The 20,965-nt window shown below is 49.6% G+C and overlaps 1 protein-coding gene across 1 annotated transcript in view; it reads right to left on the reverse strand.

Moving 5' to 3' along the window:
• LOC139826687 (dynein axonemal heavy chain 9-like) overlaps positions 1-19,826 on the reverse strand; it is a 56,629-nt gene extending 36,803 nt beyond the window's left edge. The window contains exons 1-13 of the mRNA XM_071803098.1: positions 19,618-19,826; positions 19,191-19,424; positions 16,515-16,682; positions 14,518-14,634; positions 13,643-13,793; positions 12,549-12,663; positions 10,653-10,721; positions 9,579-9,705; positions 7,435-7,690; positions 5,353-5,594; positions 2,469-2,600; positions 1,242-1,433; positions 723-1,147 (exon numbers count right to left, since the gene is read on the reverse strand). Coding sequence (XP_071659199.1) covers positions 723-1,147; positions 1,242-1,433; positions 2,469-2,600; positions 5,353-5,594; positions 7,435-7,690; positions 9,579-9,705; positions 10,653-10,721; positions 12,549-12,663; positions 13,643-13,793; positions 14,518-14,634; positions 16,515-16,682; positions 19,191-19,424; positions 19,618-19,674 — 2,285 coding nt within the window. The 5' untranslated portion in view covers positions 19,675-19,826. The remainder of the gene's footprint in view (positions 1-722; positions 1,148-1,241; positions 1,434-2,468; positions 2,601-5,352; positions 5,595-7,434; positions 7,691-9,578; positions 9,706-10,652; positions 10,722-12,548; positions 12,664-13,642; positions 13,794-14,517; positions 14,635-16,514; positions 16,683-19,190; positions 19,425-19,617) is intronic.
• Between the last annotated feature and the right edge of the window lie 1,139 nt (positions 19,827-20,965).

Here is a 20,965-nt window from a genome sequence, read left to right on the forward strand (position 1 = left end):
CACAAGAGATCACAGCAGCCACCACACGCAGCAGCCTTCACTAGTACATATGTCTGTAAATATTTCTTCGTAAGCATCCAAGCCCTGTGGCATCCTTCAGCTGCTACTACTCAAATAAATCACCTAACACATCATCCTGCAGAGACCAGGCGGCTGAGCAGCTATTCAGAGCAGGGAACACATGTTAATTCAAAACTTACATCCAAAGCTCCTCCTTTTTGTAACCTTGAAACTGCCTCCCCATGACTGCTCATGCCAGGCAACCCAAATTACTTTTTTTACAAAGAGTGCACTCAAAAGAGCACTGCATTTAGAAACGGAGCAAGTATCTCATGGCATTAATGCAGCTTTACTGATGGCAAATTCAACAAAATAAGCATAGAGCCCTAGAAGAGATTAGATTAGTTGGACCAGGATGAACAGACAAACAGACATCCTGTCCAACACCACACAGCAGGTCGTAGGAGCATCAGCTCGCAGGATGTCGATGGTACCGAGTTCGTGGAACTGTTTGCACTTTACACACTCAGCTGGACCAGCTGCTCCCAGCAGAGACGAGGGGATGAAAGTTAGCAGAGATGCGATGGAGCTGGCAGGGGGTGTGTGCCCCCTCCTCTTGCTCCTGTATTAGCCTTTTGCTTATCAGTGTGAAATGATAAAGCCCAGCCAACACAAGAGAAACCCACTTTGGTTCTGGGAAGAAGAGGTAGAACGGTTCCTACCTGTGCATGACGTGGTCCATGAGATGCTGCTTGAACACCAAGCTCCACCGTTTAATCACATTCAGCAGAGACGCTTTGAAAGGCCGAGCATCAACTTTCATCCAACTCTGGAAAATGCTGATGGGCTCGATGCGATTCACCTCCTCATAGATCTTCTCGTAGGAGTCAATCTGCTCTCGGAACTGCTGCAGCGTGGGAGGTGACTCAGGGACCCCGTTCTCTGCATGGGCCTCGATTTCTGCCGCAGTGAGAATGTGCCCGTAGAGGAGGAACTGGCGGAAGAACTCCTTTCTGTCCTCCCCGTACAGGTAGGAGTAGTGGTCGAAGGCACTGCGGTAATCACAGCAGGCCGCCATCACGGCCTGCACACGCCCCATCAGCTCATGGCGCATGTCGGCCAGGTCAGCCATGTCCTCCATGTCAGCCTGGAGAGAAGAGGAGAGGAGCTCGCAGTGATGCGGGGGCAGCGTGGCACCTCCTCACTGCCACACAGCGTGAGGGAGCTCCACAGCCACGGACCTGGTAGTGGAGGAAGCCGCTGTGCTCAGCCAGCCTGGGCACCAGCGATGAGATCCGGTAGATGTCGTTGAGAAGACCTTCCACCACGTCGTAGAAGCCATCGTTTGTGCCAGGGTCCAAGGAGGGTTGAAATATCAAATCTGGGATCACCAAATCCAGCTGCACCTCAAACAGGGGAGGAAGCCCTGCCTTGGGATCTGGTAGGGAAGAACAGAGGTGCCAGGTTATTTTTGAAGGGGAGAAAAGTGATCTAGAGCCACCACTAACATCCCACCACAAGACACACACATGCCCCACAGGGACACCAGGCAGGTGGGACACCCACTCGCTGGGTCCAGTGACATTGTGTCTGCATACAACGCAGAGGGGAGGCTGCCAAACCAGCTGGTGTTCTGGTACCCACAGGAGATACTGGAGAACAGATGAGACACAAGTGATTTAAGGACCGGAAAAATGCTGTGGAGGGAAGCCTTAAAGAGACCAGGCTCTTCAGCTAATCAAAAGGGAGTCTGAGAGCTGAACAATTACAGCGCATAAGTACTTAAAGAGGAGAAAAACAACAGGAACCAAGAGGCTCTTTAATTTAGTGGAGAAAGGCATGAAAAAATAAAACACCAACTGGTTTCACAAATGTGAAATTATGTGCTTGTTTTTAACAAGATGGTGAGGAACTGGATGCAATTCTCCAGCTCAGTGTGCCTCCACATCCAGGAGGGAAGCGTTCTGAAGATGTGCTTTAGCTGGACACAGCTGCTCTCAGCAGAGTGACCCTCCGTGGCAGCCTTAGGCAGGAGCTCTGCTTTGGTGACCCCTCTCCTCACTCCTCAGTGATGGAGGTTTTTCTTTCATGTCTTTCATCCACAGAACCAACTCTTGAGACTCTCCACAAACGAAAGGTTGTGTCACCTTGATGCTTTGTGCATGGGAGGTCAGGAGATGGCTGATGCCCAAGAACAGACTTGGAATGATGCCTCAATTTTGTCTGTTCACAAATCCCAGCAAATGGTGCACAGTCATCTCTGTCCCTTCCCTTGAGCAAGGCTTTGCTCCAGTGACCAGGGGACAGAGTTACCCTCTGAGTCTGGAGGCTCCTCCAGCACTTGCTGTAGACAATGCAAGAGGCAGAGTAGAAAGACCACCACAAGTCAAAGCACAAAACAGAAACTTCCTTTTGGTGAGACTGAAGATGGTATCACGGCCAGAGCTGAGGAACCAGCAGTTACCTGTGTTTTCGAGGAGGTACTTGAGTGAGCACTCAATGGCAGTGAAGAATCCATCCAGAACTATCTCATCCACGTCATCCACATAGGCCTTCCAGATGTCAGATGCTGGGTCTGCAAGTAAGAGGCTCTGGTTTTCCTGGAAGAAAAAGACGACACTTTGAAATACAGCGGGGCTGAGTCTGTCCTACAAGAGCTGCCCACAGCTGAGGACTCATGGCAATGAGCACACAGGTACCAGCCCTGCGGGGGGTGAGAAACCAGACAGACGGATGTTGCTGCTGGTAGCATGGCCACAATTTTCTCCTTCTGTCAAGGGCTGCTTTGTCATCTGAAGCAACTCAAAATAATCACAAGGTAAAAATGGAGTGCGTGAGAGACTTAGCAGCCCTGCAACCTTCTCCTCCCTCTTCTCTGAGGCCAAAGGGCTCAAGGGTGCTTTGCAGACCTGGGCCAAAGGCTCATCCCAATGCATGAAGCCTCAGTCCTTGTGGCCTGTATAATGTTACCTTGGGTGGATGAGTCCTTCCAAGTGGACTGCTTACACCTCTGCCCTACAAATGGTCATCTCAAAACAAGAGAACTTTAAAATTCAGAAAAGGGTTTTTAAATAAACCAAGTGAAAATAGTTAAAGATTGGGATCAGAAGACAAAGGGTTGGCTTACAGCCTCCCTTCTCAGCTTATTGCGTTCCTTACCTCCAGGCAAGTTCACAGTCAGGAAATTCACGGTTTTCTAGGCCACAGAATGGCCCCATCCTTCTTGCGTCTCCTCTTCCACACCCACAAGACCAGCCTGGGTATCCATCCCCTGCACCTCCCAGGCTCTGCCGTGATCCTGTTCCGGCCTTGCTATGCCCTCTGAGGGCTCTTTCTCCTAAGCCTGCCAGGGGCTCTCAACACAGGCACGGGCTCAAAAAAAACGTAAGGTCCAGCTTGCAGTCTGCTGCCAGGGGTTCAAAGCTGGCTGTATTTCATCTCTGGGGACACAGGAGAGGGTGCCGTTCCCAGTGGCATGGCAGCTTGGCACACGTGAGATCATAGAATCATTCTGGTTGGAAGAGACCCTCAAGATCATTGAATCCAACCATAACCTAACTCCACCACTAACCCATGTCCCTAAGAACCCCATCTGTACATTTGTTAACACCTCCAGGGATGTGACTCCACCACTGCTCTGGGCAGCCTATTCCAAAGCTTCACAATCCTCTCTGTGAATTATTTTTTCCTAATATCCAATCTGAACTTTCCTTGGTGCAACTTGAGGCCACTTCCTCTCATCCTATCTCTTACTACTTGGGAGAAGAGACCAACCCCCTCCATGCTCCAACCTCCTTTCAGACAGTTGCAGAGAGCAAGAAGGTCTGGCCTCAGCCTCCTCAAGATAGAGTGGCATTGCCAATTGGGCTTGAGTCAACCCCGAGTCGCTGCTCCCCAACTTTACACATCAACGCTGAGTGATTAAACTGTTAACAGAGCAAGCCAGGGCTCTGGTGCCTTGCAGACTCACCTCCACATTTTGCTGACACAAGAGAAAGGGGAACTTCACAGGACTGAACACTATGGGAATGCCCATTTGAAAGCACCACCCCCTCTTCACCGTCCCATGCCCTTGTATTTGACAATGCCCCCTTGTCACTGGTGTTCTACTGAACCTTTACTCCAGAGGCCTCATCCTGGTGCAAAAGGGCAATGCAAGCCAGCATCTCACTGTCCTGCCTGTGCTTGTGGGTGCACGTACCCAAACTCTCTGTGCTCTTCTCTCAGCAGCCTCAAGACTCACCTGCTCAAAAGAAGACCTGAACACCCAAGGGAAACACAGCAGACCAGCTCTTGGCCCCTTTGCTGCTGTTCCTCCAGGTTTGACCAGCACAGCAGGACAGAGGCATGGGGACATCCTATTTTGGGCCACGGTGCCTTTCCCTCCCCAGGACCTTCATGCTGCTTTGCAGTTGGTCCTGCCCTGTGAGCCACCGGAGCAGCGGTGCCAGCCCTTCTGCCTTGGCCACAGCCCCATGTTCTCTCCGGTCAATTTAGGAAGTGTTCCCATCTTTTGGGTGTAGCTGGAGGTGGTTGAGCCTGTCACAGCTGTAGCAGCAGGACAACGTGGGCATAGTAAAATCCTCGCCGTGGGTTCAGAGGCTACAGAAGTGGGTCAGAAGCCCAAGGCTGAGTGCAGACAGTGAAGTAAGGTGAGCAACAAGGGCTCAGTGTCCCAGAGAGGGTCAGCCCAGTCTCTCCAGAGTCCAAGGCCAGATGGTGACCCTCAGGAGTGGGCTGGACCTAAAATCCATCTGCCTTCCAGCCAAGGTGCTGTCCCTGACACGCTAAAACCTCTGGGCAGGTGAGGCGCAGAGATTTGGGCTTTCTCCTGCTCTGCAAAGAGGACTCTCAGCTCTGGCAAAGCCACTGGAAAAAACCCAGGGTTCAGACAGCAGCTTTTTTCTTGTTACTCAGCTTCTCCCTGGACTGACAGCGTCACCTCCTGCTCCCACAGAGGAACAACAAGCCTAAAGCAGAAAGGTCAGCCACAGCCAGCTGCCTCTCCATTTTAAGGTGAATATTTCGGAGGAGTTTTTCCTCTGAGCAGGATCCCAAAGCCTGATGCACGACTCCCCTCTAGTGGCTTCACAAGAACCAGGACTGGGAGCCAGACTGGGCTGCATCGGCTCCCGCTCCTGCTCCAAACTCAGTGCCTGGTCAGCAGCCCCGCACACTCAGCTGTACCAGCTCACCCATCAAAGTATTCCTTAATCAACAACAGGTAAGTTTTTCAAATGAGTTAAGGGAGTTAATTTTAAGGTGAAGCAGCTCTGGACATTTTCACCAGAGCGGAGAGACACCCAGAGCCTATGAAGAGTCAACAAACCCCTGGAGAAGGTCCCCCCTCACCTTCACCAGCAGATGAATCCTCTGCCCCGACTCTCGGACAAGGCTGTAACGCCGTTCCAGGCGGTCCTGACAGTCCTCCAGGCTCAGCAGCGATTCTCTTTTACAATCTCTTCTCACAAATATGGGCGACGCCCACGATCCCACGATGGTCTGGATCTCCTCAACATTGTTTTTGGCTTTCTGTATCCTCTGCTCGAGGTCATGGACATCATCCATCACCATGGAGATGTGATCCCAGACACCTGGTAAAAAATGAGATGATTGACTACTTTTTTTCAGAGCTGCATGGCCAAGCTCTTGTGCACTCTCCATAAGACTTTTCCCCCACGGTTTCATGTATTTCTCACCCATCATTAACACAAGAGACTTACCACCTCAACCAAAAGAGTCACTTCTAGCTCCCTCCTACCCCAACAATCCATGGTACAGCTGCAGCCTCTGTTTTCTGCCAGGAGCACCAGCACCGTGGGGACGTCTGACACTTCCCCCTTTCCCGTACCCAGATTTAATCTGCTACCAGAGAGAGAACAAGGACAACAGGCTGAGTGTTCCTGCCACTGTCACTAGAGCAGGGACCCACAGCCCCACAAACACAGGCTGTGACAGCCCAAGGTACCAGCGAGGGCTGCATTTAGATTCAGGGAACTTCATCTGCAGGAAAGTCCCTTCATCTTTGGTGTGCAATGGAGAAAGAGTTTTTCAGCATGAGGAATTCTGCTTTGCAAGTTCCCAAGGGAGGACACTTGTTCCTGTTCATACCACAAGCCTGATGACAGAAATATATATTCCAACAGCGAGCAGTTTGCTTTCACCAAGAGGAAACAAATTGTCTTCCTCCATTCTGCTTTGCAGTTAAAACTGATCAAGCAAGAACACTGGTTAAATCATCCCAAAGTCACGGTGCACAAACCTCACCACTAACCACAGTATTTCATCTGGCTGGAAAGGATAACGAGGTGGCCCTGGCCCCCACCGGGAGAAGTCTGTCCCAAGCCAGATGGCTGGGCCAAGGGGTCCCAGTCCCTGCACAACTCAGGGAGAAAGCAGTGCCTTGGGGACACAGGGACATGACCACACAGTGGGTCACTTGGGCTGGCACGGGCAGGGAGCAGACTCTTCAACCCCAGCCTTGCCAGCTCTCACAAACCCCAATCTTGCCGTTTCCTCAGCATCACTGCTTACAGGGCAGCCTCTCTTCCCCAAAAGCCCAGAGGGAAGCTGAAGGGATCAGGATCCTGTCCCCAGCCCAAGCAGATCAAGGTAAGATGGGAAGGAGCAGGCAGGCTGGGGGCTGCCCTTTGTCTCCCCAGTGCTGGCTCTGCTGGAGAGTCCCCTGCCCTGCTGTGAACTGTCACTGGGAACCAGGTGATGGAGGCTGGGGACATGGGAGGAATCAGATGAGACCCAAGTGAGCAGGTTAACCATGAGCAATGTGCCCTGTGGCCAAGAAGGTTGATGGTACCTGGGCAGCGTGAGTAGGAGTGTGGCCAGCAGGTCGAGGGAGGTGAATCCTCCCCCTCTGCTCTGCACTCGTGAGGCCCCATCTGAGTGGTGTGTCCAGTTCTGGGCACCCCAGTTTAAGAAGGACAAGGAATTACTGGGGAGAGCCCAGCGGTGGCTACCAAGATGCTGAGGGGTCTAGAGCATTTTTCTTCTGAGGAAAGGCTGAGAGAGCTGGGGCTGTTGAGCTGGAGAAGAGAAGCTGAGAGGGATCTGATCAATGGGATCAATATCTCAGGGTGGCTGTCAGAGGATGGACCAGACTCTGTTCAGTGGTGCCCAGCACCAGGGTGAGGGACAACGGGCACAGACTGAAACACAGGAGGCTCCATCTGAACATGAGCAGAAACTTGTTTGCTGGGAGGTGCCAGAGCCTGGCCCAGGCTGCCCAGAGCGGGTGTGGAGTCTCCTTCTCTGAGACATTGAAACCCGCCTGGACCCACCTGTGTGATCTGCTCTGTGACCCTGCGTGAGCAGGGGGGTTGGACTGGGAGATCTCCAGAGGTCTCTTCAGCCCTCACCAGTCTGGGATTCTGTGAAATCCTGTACGGCCTCTTTTGCCCTAACACAGAGCTAGCTCACCCTCCATCTTCCAGTTGAGTGTTTCTTCTGCCTTCTTCAGCTTCAAGTTAATATCCCACAGCTGCTCCTGTATGAGAGGGTATTCGACCTCCAGGACTGTCTTCAGGACCTTGTTGTATCTGTTCACCATCAGCTCCAAGTTGGCCGCCAGCTGCCGGTATGACTCCTTGGAGGAATAGATTTCTGCTGCCGTGGGTGGGATGGCTCCCAGCCGGCTGCCAGACAGGTAGCTCAGCTCCCTCAGCACCGACACCAGCTGCAGAAACAAGGCAGAGAGCTGAATGTGAGACAATCCTCCCCATTCACCTGGTAGACACCCTCCCGTCAATTCTGGGGATCTTAGGGGGTTCCTGCTGTTTTATTCACAAAGCAGTACGCTCTGAGAAGGGCCTGGACACCTCCTAGTCCAGACCATCTCCCTCCCATTGATCTTTGCCTCTGATTTGCTTCCCAATCAAAGACATCTAGCTCTGTTAACTACCCAGCCAGCAAACCCTGTGCAGCCTCTAAAAGCCATGATGATCTCTGGTCTTCTCAGCTATCCTCATCAATACAGTCTTTCAGCAATACTGTGCCTGCAGGAGGAGGCACAACCAAAAGCATCTTTGAGTTGTGATGGAACGGGATTGAGTGGGTTATTAAACTATAAACCCAAGTAGAAGTGAGTCCCTGCAACAAACGGAGCAGCAAGGTCTTCCAACGCAATATATCACTTCTAAGACAAAAAAAAAAAATCTTTGCTCAGTTTAGTGGCTTGTGAGAGGGAAAATGCTCCTGAAACTGCACATTTTGGCTGGGTGACAGAAATTCAGTATATTGTATGGGCAATGGCAGGGGTGAGGAGTATCTACAATACTAAAGTGACTATGTCCACAATGACAAGAAGAGGAAAGAAAGACGGAGCGCAGAAGGGTGAAGGGAGCAGTTTGAGGAGGTGGATGGAAGAGGATGGGATGGCAGGAAGGGAAAAGCAGGGGATTGAGGGAGCAGGAGGCCAAGTGAGATAGAACCAAACTCCCCTCCCTTTTATGCACTGGAATGTCTGAGACATCCCCACCATGGTGTCAAGGATGTCTTACCCTCTTTCCCTCTCCTCCATGGAAGGTGAGCTCTGGAAGATTCTTTAATGTTGAAGGGTTGCAAATACATCCTCCCTTTAGGCAAAATGAGGTGCTCCTATCTGCTCTGAAGGGCATGAAGGGGCTGCTAAGCAGGCACCTGAGGACATGAGGCAGTCCTCAGTATGGAAAGCTGAGAGCAGCGCAGAAGCACTCAGAGACTGGAGCTGAGAACATGCTCAGCACGTCACAGGCTCCAAACCCTGGCACCAGGGTGAAGGGTGGAAAACATCCCCTGGGGCCATTTGCTTCCCACCTTAGCAAGGAGATTCCAAGGACCTGGACAAATCCTTTGTCTGAGAGCCAAGCTGGAATGAGCTCTGGAACCTCAACACTTTTCTCTAACAGCAGCAAGTCCCAGGGAAAGGGGGAAGTGTTTGATGTTTTCCCAGGCCCCTGAGATTCAGCACCTCCGCAGCAAATGGCATTTCACATTTGAGAGGCCCCAGCTCTCATCAGGCCCCAGAACCTTTGAATCCACCTCTGCACTCTGCTGGCTTGGACCCTGCCTCTGCTTTGGGCAGGGGGATGGTCAGGCCTCCCTGTGCTGGAGAGGGCAGCCCTAGGGAACAGAGACCTACTGGAAGCCTCCTGCACCACAATTAAGGAAATCCAACAGCCACAACACTGAAGTAACAAAACAAACCTTTCCTGGGATTTTTATACCCTTTCAGGAAGCTCAGATTTCAGGTAAACATAACACGAACCCACGTCTGTAGGATGATGCTCCTACGCTCCCCACACCAGCGTCAAACCAACCTGCTCTGGAGATGTTGACACCAGTTAACATCTGGCTACTCACAGACTTTCTGGCTTTAATTACAATCTGCGCTGCTTAAACTGTAATCCTGATATTTTACCAGGAGACAGAGCCCACAAAGGGGATGGTTAATTCATGTCACCCATAACAGATGCTCCAGGGACCTCAGCAGAACAGATCTAGTAGCGATCCCACCAGACTTGCCATGCACGGTGGGGCACAGCTTGGAGACGTGCCCTCCAGCAGACAGGAAAGCTAGTTCTTACCTGGGGATCAAAATTAACTGTGATCAGTTTGGTTTCTGGATCTCGCCGGATAAGCGGTTGAGTAAGGTTGTACTGTGATTTTTCAGAGACTGTCTGGGACCAGTCTGCATAGAGCTTCTCCTGATACCTGCCGGAAAACAAACAAACAAATTAAAACATCCACCACGTAGCTGCCAAGCCCGCACACCAAGACATAGAACCAAATAAAAGCCAAGTCCACTTCTGAGGGCTGAAGAACATCAAGGAATATTTAAAACCCACCCACACCACCTCCATAAAGATCTTGGCTTCAAAGACAAACACCTGAAAACCAGTGACAGCATCAAGTCAGGAAAACAAAGATCCCCCAAGTACCATTCTTAGCAGAGGATTCAAATTTGGGGACAAACATTCAAAAGCTCAGAGCAATCAGTTCAGTTTTAGCATCAAACATTAAGATATTAAGTGAGGTGCAACGAATCCCACTCCCACTTGTGGAATACACACATTACAGCCACGGTAAGTACACTGTGAATGGGCACAAGTGGATTGAGACTTCTGGTCAGCTCAGGTTTTCTACCACAGCATCTCCTACATCCAAAAGAATCTCGTTCCAACATTTCTGCTGGGCTGCACAGCCCCTGTCCCTCCCATGCAAACTTCTCATTTCAAGATATCACAGAAAGACTGTGGTGTGTAGCAAAGGATTCCTCCTCCTCTCTCATCACAAAATTCCTTCTGGCTTAGAAAGAGACATTCTCAGGCCCTGGGCTTGCAAATGTGCTGAAAGGTGGTTTAGAGAAGGAGAAGGAAATGGCCTCAAGTTGCACCAGGGGAGGTTCAGACTGGATATTAGGAAACATTTCTTCCCCAAAGGGCTGTCGGGCATTGGAACAGGCTGCGAGGGCAGTGGTGGAGTCATCATCCCTGGAGGGGTGGACAGACGTGGAGACGAGGTTCTCAGGGACACGGGGCAGTGCCAGGGTTGTGTTAATGGATGGACATGAGGGTCTCTTCCAACCAAAACAATTCTATGATTCTATAAGGTTTGGCTTTTTTTCATATAGTTACAGTCATGCCTGAGCCACCACTTACCTGTCGAGCAGCTGGATCATTTCTTCATACTTCTCTATCACCCTTCTTCCTTCAGCAGAGTCCAAGCAGCTGGTGGCACAACAGACAAGCTCAGCGTTACATTTAGCCCTGTGAGGCTGCAGTCTCTATTTACCCCTTCCCAAAACCACCCACCACCTTGCAGGCAGAGCCTGGCTGGGGATCTTACATTCCAACCCCACCATATCGCCCAAAACCATTTCACTGCACAAAAGCTCTCCAAGCCCCAGTGCGCCCTTTTGCGGGTGTTTGCATGGCAACTGGCAAATGAGAACCACGTCCTGGGGGAAGAACGAGGGCCCAGAGCTGCTGGAGGAACACTGGTCTCCGTAACATACTCAATGCTCCGGTGTTTGCACAGAGCAGGGCAACCTCTGCTCACCAGCCACCACTTTCTGAGGTCAAAGAGGCACAGAAAGAAGCAGAGTGTGGCTCCCGGCAGATGAAGCTCTTGGCGGTGCCCAATTCATGCCCCTCAAACCGAAGAGCAAAGGTGTCCCAGAGTGCGGGAGGCAGAGCCCTGGCCACGCTGCCAGGGCTGTACAGCCCAGGGAACAGCAGGCCAGAGGAATTCTTATCATGCTGTCTTTTCCCCACTGTTTCATCTACAATATCCAAGTTTTCCTCAAGATGGTTGTTGATTTTGGAGGACATATTGACAAAACTTGAATTAACTTAACCAAAAGCTGGAAAAAAGGAGCGCCTGAGCAGTCACCGCTGGGCAAGTGCTGAGAAACCTGCTGGAAGTAAACAAGTCCTCTGAGCAAATCCAAGTAAATCCCAGCAAAACCACTTTTGTTTCTCCTTTTTAATCCTTTTTCCCTTTCAACAGCATCATGTCACCACCGTTGCAGAGCATGTTATTAACTACTCTAAACAGAGGACAGAAAATCAGTGTGAAATGCAGATCTGGGTCCTTCATGGTGGACAAAAATTTGCCATTTAGGTTCAAATCAGACATGATAACTTGGGCTCTGTGCTGGGAACAGCCCAAGAGTTTGTTTCATTGCACCAATGTCTTTGCTGCTGCAGAATAACTGTGCACTTAAAGACACTTAATGGCAAGATACAGTGAGAGAAGGTTACAAACATGGCACAGTGACGGTCAAGTTATTTTGGTCAAGTACATTAAAAAAGTGGATCCATTTACACAGAATCCTGACCAGCACACGTGAAGCCATTCCTGTGAGCTACCAGGTGCAGTCCCTAGAACACCCTCAGTTGTCATAAGTCCAACACTGCCTTGCTTACAGAGCTCTTAAATGTTGTCTCATGTGGTGCCAGCTGTGAGTATGAGGCCATACTTCCCTGACACCATCCGTTATAACAAGCATTTGGGTGATAAATATACCAGCATTGGTTTCTTTCCTTGATCTTGGGAGATGGCTCCTTTGTTTAACGCTGAGAAAGTTTTCTTCTGCCCAACAAAATGCTCATCTGCTCCCCAACATGCAAACCCAGCTCCATCGACCCATCTCAGCTGAGTCCAGCCCAGCACTTCTCTGCTATTCACAGTTTGGATGATGCCAGAACCAGGACTTGCAGCTGAGGAGGTCCTGGAGAACATGCTGAGTGGGATTGCAGCAGGAAAGGTTCTGATACCTCTTTCAATTGCAACCCGGGAACTATGTCTGAAAGCTGAATAGCCCACTGTGCCTCTTAATCGCTTCAAAACAAATCCAGTTAATGAGTTTCTTAAAAAAAATAATGATCACAAGGAAGCTGAAAAGCACCAGTGCAACCACTTCACACCTCTTTGACTAAGAATTATTTCAGCTATAAGCATGGGATAATGTTCACCACAGAAAGAAAATCAGATTGATTACAGAGAAGATAGCAAGGTGGTCATAAAGCAACTTAGCTGGAACAGACACGCACAGATGTGGGATGTGCCTGAAGTGATCAAACGGCACCTGGATTCGCGCTCGCAGCTCCTGCGCCCAGCGCAGCGCTCCAGCCACCGGCGGCATGTTCTTGTGCACAGGGGGGGATCCTGGGGAGGGCACATTGGAACAGCGTTTGACTGAACGCTGCACTTGTAACCCCAAAGATGCAACAACAGAACCTCATTTGCAGAAAACTGCTCTGATTTCCCAGCTTCCTTCCTTAAATCCAACATCTGCCACACTGATGTAGGTCTGTGACCAAGGCGAGTGCCTCTGGATCTTGAATAAGGAGCTGAGATCGAACGAGAAGCCCAGACTATGTCCAAACCTGAGCTGATGTGAGGTGTCCCTTGCCTGGGACACATTCCCCGCCCCTCACAAACACTGACATAGGGATTTCTGACCAGGAGTTACTTCTGTCCGCCTTATCTAACAGCCACAGAACAATAACCACAAATTCACAGCAAATGATTCTCTCCATGATTCTCTCCAGTCCAGGACTTGTCTCGTTCCAGTATGACCTTTCTGAGGCAAGTAAATAGGTTATTGTTCAAAATGACACACTTGAATCCTCATAATCTGATAGAAATCCACCCATTCCCCCCTGTGCCAACAGTCACGGGGAATAATAAACTTGGAAAAGGCTGATTAAACCCTTGGTTACAAAGTCCCACTCGCATACTTTGCATTTTAAGCATTGTAAGGGAAACAAAATAAATTCATTCTGAGGAGCACATGAGTGGGTTTGCAGGTCCCATGGGGTGTTGGAGGCAGCACACAAATGTGGAGAGAAACCTCCTGTCACAGCCTCGCTGGGAGAAAAGCTCAGCATGTGTCTCCATTCCCAGTCACATATCATGCATACACATTTGAAAAAGGGTATTTTTACTCCTAACCAATTATTTGCTTTAATACTAAGAACAGAGCTTTCCCAGGCATTTCCATTGCCACTAGGAGCTACAGAGGCTGAAAACATCTGCAATTTGTAAAGTTTTGGGTTCCTTAGAAAAATAAATCATTTCCCCCCCAAATTAACCTCAATCAAACTCCCTGTAAAACCCATTTTACTCAGCACGTTCTACCTACCGAGCTTCAGCTCTGCCTGGATGTGCCGGGAGTAGATCAGCCTGGCGTGGTCCAGGGCCCTGCTGAACATGCTGATGAGGACGGAGTATTTGCCAGCAGCATCTGCAGCGACTACCGGTTGCTCCAAAAGGCTCCCGAACATGTCCAGCAGCTGTTGGGGTGAACACGCAGGAAAAGAAGAGGGGAAAAATTTACAACCCCGACTCCTGCAGAGAGATCAGCTGGGACCTTCCTCCCCAGCCCAGATGCTTCAATACTGTCCGCACCGATGGGCACTTTGGAAAAAGGAAATTTGCTCCCTTTGTTACGGGGCCTCTCAGACTTTCTCTGGGGTTGGACCACATTCCAACTGTTGTTCTTCAAATGCTTCAAGATTTTCTATTTTTTTCAAAAAACTTACAAAGATAAACACTGTCACTTGCTAAAGTCTTTTCTACAAATGCTTATATTGATTTTTTTAAAAAAATACCATTTATTATTTCTGCAAGATAGATTAATTGATAAATAAACCAGCTTTGTTTCTAGAAAACCTGTTTCCAAAACTGAAACAGATCCATGTATTAATAATATTAACAAATTGATACTAACAATATCAATTCTCACCAGGAAATCCTAGAAAAAGCATGATTTCCCCCGACTTGCAGAGAGAGACACAAATATATCTCCTGGCATCCAAAAGCTTTGTGAGGGACCCACCAGCCTGAGCATCCCAAACCAAGAGCAGCCCAAAAGCTACAAGTCCCACTGTCCCACCAGCAAACACCAGCCCCATGTGCCTGTGGCTCCAGCACTGCCTGGTCTCCTCAGCGTGATTCTCACCGAGCCGGGTGCCCTGATTTCCCTTTTAGGGAAGAGCAAGGGAGCGATAAACAAACCTTGAAGGCGTGGTCCAAGTTGGAGGCGTCATCAAAAGCCTGGATGAAAATGGTGCCCAGCCGACGGTCCATGTCTTCTACTTTCTGCTGGAAACCAAAGGCATCCTGCTCAAAGTCCTGCACAAAGGCAAAACACAAGCTGTGAGGCTGCAAGATGGCACTAGGAAGGTACCTGTAACTCCTCGATCCAGAGATGCCCTCTCTTATTCACCGTGAACTAAGCCACGCCTCTGGCCAATCTTCAGCCATCGCAACGTGGCAAAGTCCTCACGAAGCTTGAGAACATTTCTGTGCTGTCCCATGGCTGAGATGTTGGCCCTTTCTCTGGGAGGGACCCTTTGGTCCTGAGGGCTTTCCACAGCCCACATGGCACTATCTTCAGCCTACAGGCAAGATGGACTATTTCCACACCCTCTCCCCCACCACTTGGCCTGAAGACCACACCATCATCCAGAAAACCCACGGATGCACCTGCTGAGTCCCAAATCCAACCTACTTTCAAGTCAAAACAAGCCTGTGGTTCCATGGTGAGCTGGTTGTGAGTGAGGCAGTTTCAAAACACTCGCACAGGTTGCCCAGAGAGGCTGTGGAGTCTCCACACTTGGACATAGGTAATCTTGGAGATATTTCACCTGACCAGTCACAGTCCTGCTCTAGCTGAGCCTGCTTTGAGCAGGGAAGGTGGACTGGGTGATCTCCAGAGGTCCTTTTCAAACTCAACAGTACTGGGTTTCTGTAATTTCCATCATCTTCTTGCACTGCTTTTCTTGCTTCAATTGTAATAAATCCTTTGAACTTCAAGAGTAACATCTATATTTGTTTTCCTACACGTAAAAGAGTCCAAATCAAAGACTGAACTTGACAGTCCGTGACAGTCCTTCTGTTCTAGCTTGGACAAAACCACTAAAAATGAGGTCATGTGTCTCTTTTCCAAAGGACAAAGTGCAAGGAAATAGCTTTTACTATTGCTACTGCTGAGCTCCAGCAGATCCAGATGCCATGTTTTAGCTAAAAAAAACGGCTCCAGCAGTGGCAGAGGGTGCAAAACTAGAGCACTGAAAGAACAAACATGACTCAGAGTCACACAAATGGCCATGGGGTCACCAAACCCAAGCCACCTCCTGCAGAGCCACTGTCACCTCTCCTCTGTGCCTGCCCTGCTGAAGGAGGGGTGCTATGGAGCAAGCAGCTTTCCAGCAAGAAACACTGGGGACGTGCCACCCCCTGCAGAGATGTACTGGGAGCTGCAGGAAGCAAAGCACGAGCCACCCATCCCCACACCAGGCAGGTCCCAGAGGGCTGGGAATATTCCTTTAATTAAAGCACTACTGATAATAAAATAGAGCATCCTTGAATTCTGAGAGCCCCAGATGCCATGTGTTCATCTAGGCAGGAGCGAACACATCCCAGAGACGATCTGAGTTGGCCCTCATCAGGCAAACTACCTTGTTTTTCCAAAACTAAGACAGAGTCTTATATTAATTTTTGCTGCAAAAGATGCTTACTTTTTTACATGTATAGCTGCCTGGACCCTATTTAAATTGACTTTTTTATGAACTGTAACTAGGGCTAATTTTTTGAATAGGGTTCATATTTCAAGCATCCTGAAAAATCACGCTATAGCTTGTTTTTGGGGTAGGTCTTATTTTTGGGGAAACATGGTAAATACCAAGAGCAGGAAAGCAAAGAGATGTGGGTGTTGGTATAGCTCTTATACCTCAGCAAGCACCATGTACAGCAAAAGCTTGTGCATAACTCATGGAAATCCCAGTTTCCCAGCTGCACTGATCTAAGGTGCTGATCTAGCAAGATATGTTAGATATAGACGTGCAAGAAGTCCCAAATCTCTGCAGGAAAGGCCAGCGGCTCCCTGTTCCCTCCAGTACCAGATCAGATCATAATGAAAGGAGGAAAGAGCTGGGAAGAAGATAGCAGGAAACTGCTGCTTTGGAAACATGCACATGTTCCTGATGTTCCCGCAAACTGGTCCCACCTACCGTGTTGGTCAGGTCAAGACAGTCATAGGTTCGCTCTGAAAACACCTTGTATGCCTCCTGGAATTCCTCATACATGTCCAGGACCTGCTGGCCCAGGGTCTTCCCTTTAATCCCACTGAATTCAATTTTCTCCAGCTTCATCAAGTCCAAGGAAGTTGCCAGGAGATCCTTCAAAGTCAACGGAGGGAGACACAGGTCATGATGTTGACAAAAGAAGATGACAACAGTTGTCACGACAGAGTTGCACTTGCTGAGGGACCTTCCCAAGCACAGCGCTGGTGCTCAGGCTGGGTGGCAGGGATGGGAAGGGGGGAGCCTGATCTGCCTGTCCTGAGCATCAGTGGCTGCTCGTAACACGTCCCTGCCCAGTGAGACCTGCTGCAGCCACTAGAAATACCATGACAACTGTAAAATCGCTTTTAAGTGTATTTAAAGGACAGATCCAAAGCAGGATATGAGACTCTTATATGTCATCCAGCATAGCTAAGAATCCCAATTTTATAGGTATTAACCAAGGACAGATTTCTAATATTTACAGGTACCCAAACTGTCCAAAGCTCCTGCGCAGTCAAACCTCCACGTGTCCAAGTGGGTGTTGCAGCACCTGCCCCGCTGGCCCTCTCTGCTGAGGTGGCACACGGGTCCTTCCCTTCCCTTCCCATCCTCTGCAGCCTGGCAGTGTCACCTCTTGGGAAAATGTCCCGCTCCCCCAGTGGTGGTGGCAGCACTGGGCAGCTCTGCTGCCATCCCACCTCATCTGTCTCCCTAGGTAGGGCCAAGTAAGGGCTGGTTGAACATCCATTGTCTCAGAGGACCAGGAGAAATGTGCACAGGAATGTACTGGTGGCCACTCTCTGCTTGCACTTGTCCTGGGGCCACCCGAGCAGGGCAGCAGGTTTTACCACAGACACGTAATATGAAACAGTGCAACGAACCAAAGGAAAGGGATCCTTCCCTCTTCACGTGCTCATGGGCTACCCATGCACCAGTGTAACTGCAGCTTTTATGAAAATTCGAAAACAAATGCACATATGCATTCATATTCACTTCGACACACCAGCACATCCGCTTGAACAAATACCTAGTAAGGCAAAAAAATAATGTGGAAATACCAGTTGTCCCTTGCTTTGTCTTGCAAGGTTGCTTGAAATGAAGTGATGAGGGGAAATTGAGACGGAGAGAGATGCAGCAGTTTTCCTCATTAACAGGCTGGTGTGCACTATGCTTTTAATTATTGTTTTACAGCTCACTCCGCAGGCTCTCCCTCTGACTCCAGATACTGCAGCTTCTACTGTCCCTGGAGTGTGGGACAGCCACGGAAGGAGGAAACAGACACTGGTCAAAACGCACAGTGCCCCAGCTCAAAACCTCCCCACTGGCTTTTGTCTGCAGCCCATATCCACAGTGTGCCCATGGCATCCATGGAATCCCAGCAGTCAGTGCCCCAGAGCCTTTACAGGGTCCCAGTAAACCTGTCACCAACACTGTCCTCATGATAACCTGCAGTTATTCCTGTGTCTATTTATATTCCTCTCTACACTGACCAGCATAATTTGGTTTATTTCACATCAAACCCTCCTGGAAACCATCATTATGAATACTTTTAAAATAGGCACCAGTCATGACAGTTTTCAACATAGTTAATTAAGGAACACATGAAAGTATATGGCACATTTAAAGCAGTAAAACTGCAAACACCAGCAACCTGTACACTGGCCATCCAACCCTACACACTGAGAACGCAGCAACAATCAACAAAGAAATTCATTTGGGATGTGTGTGGAGAGCAGATGAATGTGTGTGGTTAGCCACGTGAGACATAACAGGTACATGCAAGGTCTGTACAAGAGGTACATACAGTATCTGTGTAAGAGGTATATACAGTGTCTGTATAACAGGTACATATGGTGTCTGTATGTCTGTGGTCTCCAGACACAGCCATGTGGTAAGGAGAGCATAGGGAGCTCCCACATTCACACTCGGACCTGCTCTCTGCAGAACATCTCCTGTGGCTCAAGGAGCCCTTGGCCACACTGGGAGCTCAGGGATGACACCCCAATGTCCCTGCCTCAGGTGACAGATCTGGCAAACAGGGACACCCCTGAGCCACAGCACCCCAGTTTGATGGACTATGAGGATGCGAAGGGACAACCTGGTGAGGAACGTGTCCCTGCTCCTCCCCAGGCCCACGTGGCACAGCCAAGGGGATCCTGCCATCTGGCCTCTCCAAGACAGGCAGGACCCAGCTCTAGGGTGTCATAGAATCATAGAACCATTTCAGTTGCAAGAGACCCTTAAGATCATTGAGTCCAACCATAACCTAAATCTGTCTCTGATGGCACCAGGAGACCTGGGAGATTACATTGCTTTATTTACAGCTGTGCAAACCACACCTCCAGTAATCCTCCTTTTCTTGCCCCAACAGGAGCAAGGAGTCCAACGGGACTCCTGAGAGCAAAAAACACACCTATCAACCTGACCAGCTTACATATGCACTGAGCAGGACATAGTAAAACACAGTCTTAGACTCGCTGTAACAGGAGACCTAACAGCAAAAGAGTGGCCCCATTCCCTGGTATCAGGTGAAGCTATAGAAAGGAAAGATGCCAGCAAGTGATCTCCTGGCTACAGAGTTCTCCTGACGGTTTGCAATGTTTTTCAAGACCAGAGTCTCACCTCCACCATCTCCAGTCTCTTCAGGAAGGTGTCCAGCCTCGCAAACACCATCGTGGAGCTGACGTCCCACTCCCTCACTTCTTGGCCTGGTTCATAATACATGTGCAGTTTTTCCCTTCTCTCCTCAAATGCCTCTTTGAACATGTTCAGGATACCGAGCACCATTCGCACCTTGCCCAGGCTCTCCTCCATGTCCCCTTTCAGAAGGTCTTCTGGAGACAGGTACACCAGGGCCTGGAAGAGCAAAATCACACCTGAGAGGTCACTTCTGCCATCATGGAAAACAAGGACTTCTTGTGTTGAACACATTTGAACCTGTTTATTAAGTTAAATGTTGCCTAAAGAATCACTTTTCCAGGGAAGGACAATAGGAAGAAGGGGAGAGGGGACACAGGGGACTGCAAACACAGGCATCACAGCCACAGACCTGCTCAATGAGAAGGTTGCAGATCTCCTGGAGCAGCACCACTATCCGCACGGGCATGTTGTAGTGCTTGGAGGTGACCCAGATCAAACACACCACGTGGAGCAGGGGGAGCAGGAAAGGCTTCACCTCGCTGAACTCAACCCTCTCTACGTCTTCCAAGCGGCGCTTGAGGGGTGTCAGGTGCAGGTGAACGTCCTGAGCTTCAGTCAAAGCTGTGTTGCGAGACGTGAGAAGCGGTAAGAACCACCCAGCTGCGGTGTGCTGGGTTCCCAGCTAGGTGCTGGCCTCACCACATGGAAAAGTGCCTGGGAAAAGAAACTGTCCTGACAAGCACCGAGCACCCTCAGCCACCTGTGTGCTGCAGGTCACTCACTCGTGAACATCACTCACCTGCGGCAGTAACCAGAACAGAAATAAGCTGATGTGATGGCAGGGGACAGGGAGCTGGGACAGGGCTTCGTGGAGAGCCTGAGTCCACAACTGCTAAAAAGTCACACGGAATTTGCCCAACAGCACCAAAAATACAGTGCTGCCATGGCTGTGAGCCATGGCCTTGCTGTACAGCACGACAGGCTGTACAGCCTTGGCCTGAGCCCTTTTTAGCTCAGTTTTGGCTCAAGCAACTCCTTGTCCAGTGGGCAGATGACGACGGCCCCACTAGTCCTGACTGTAATAGAAAACCTGTCAACAGTAAAGCAACTGATGTCTGACTCGTCGAAAGCTTTAGCTTAGCTCTGTACAGCTGTGTGGTTTTACCCTGAAGAATTACCCCAGAGCGCAAGCATTAATAAAACCAGATCGTTGTGCAATTAAACCTGTGGACCAACAAGAAGTGACAGAAGTGCTTGAATGCATGCAAAAATAACCCCTAAGGCCCAAGACCAAGGAAGAAGAGACTCCCACTATCAGCATCACCCTCCCAGCAAATCCACCAACAGCAGCCACACCAGTACAATGCCAGGGAAAGGGGCAGAGACTTAAAAGCAGGTGCACACAAATCTGAACTGCGCTGTAATGGAAATTAACAATTATAGTCCAAATTATCCAATTAGGGTTAGTATCGCTGTAGCCGGATTAAAACCAAATATTTGTTGTATTTTGATTAAACCCTTAAAGTATTAATTAGTTTAACAATGAACCCTTGGCTCCTTATATAAGGGGTGTTTCTCCAGCCCATTTAAACTGCACAATGCAGAGTGTGACACAGATCCTTAAGAGATTCAATGTTTGCACGTGAAGTGGTGAAGAACAGTGTTTTCTGCCAGCACGTGCACAGCTAACACAGTCTAGATGGTTTCATTGTGCCAGAGAGCAGCTGGGTTGGACATGGATGTCCAGCTGTGTTGGT

Source organism: Patagioenas fasciata, unplaced genomic scaffold, assembly GCF_037038585.1.
Source record: "Patagioenas fasciata isolate bPatFas1 unplaced genomic scaffold, bPatFas1.hap1 Unplaced_1, whole genome shotgun sequence".
In the NCBI taxonomy this organism is placed as follows: domain Eukaryota; kingdom Metazoa; phylum Chordata; class Aves; order Columbiformes; family Columbidae; genus Patagioenas; species Patagioenas fasciata.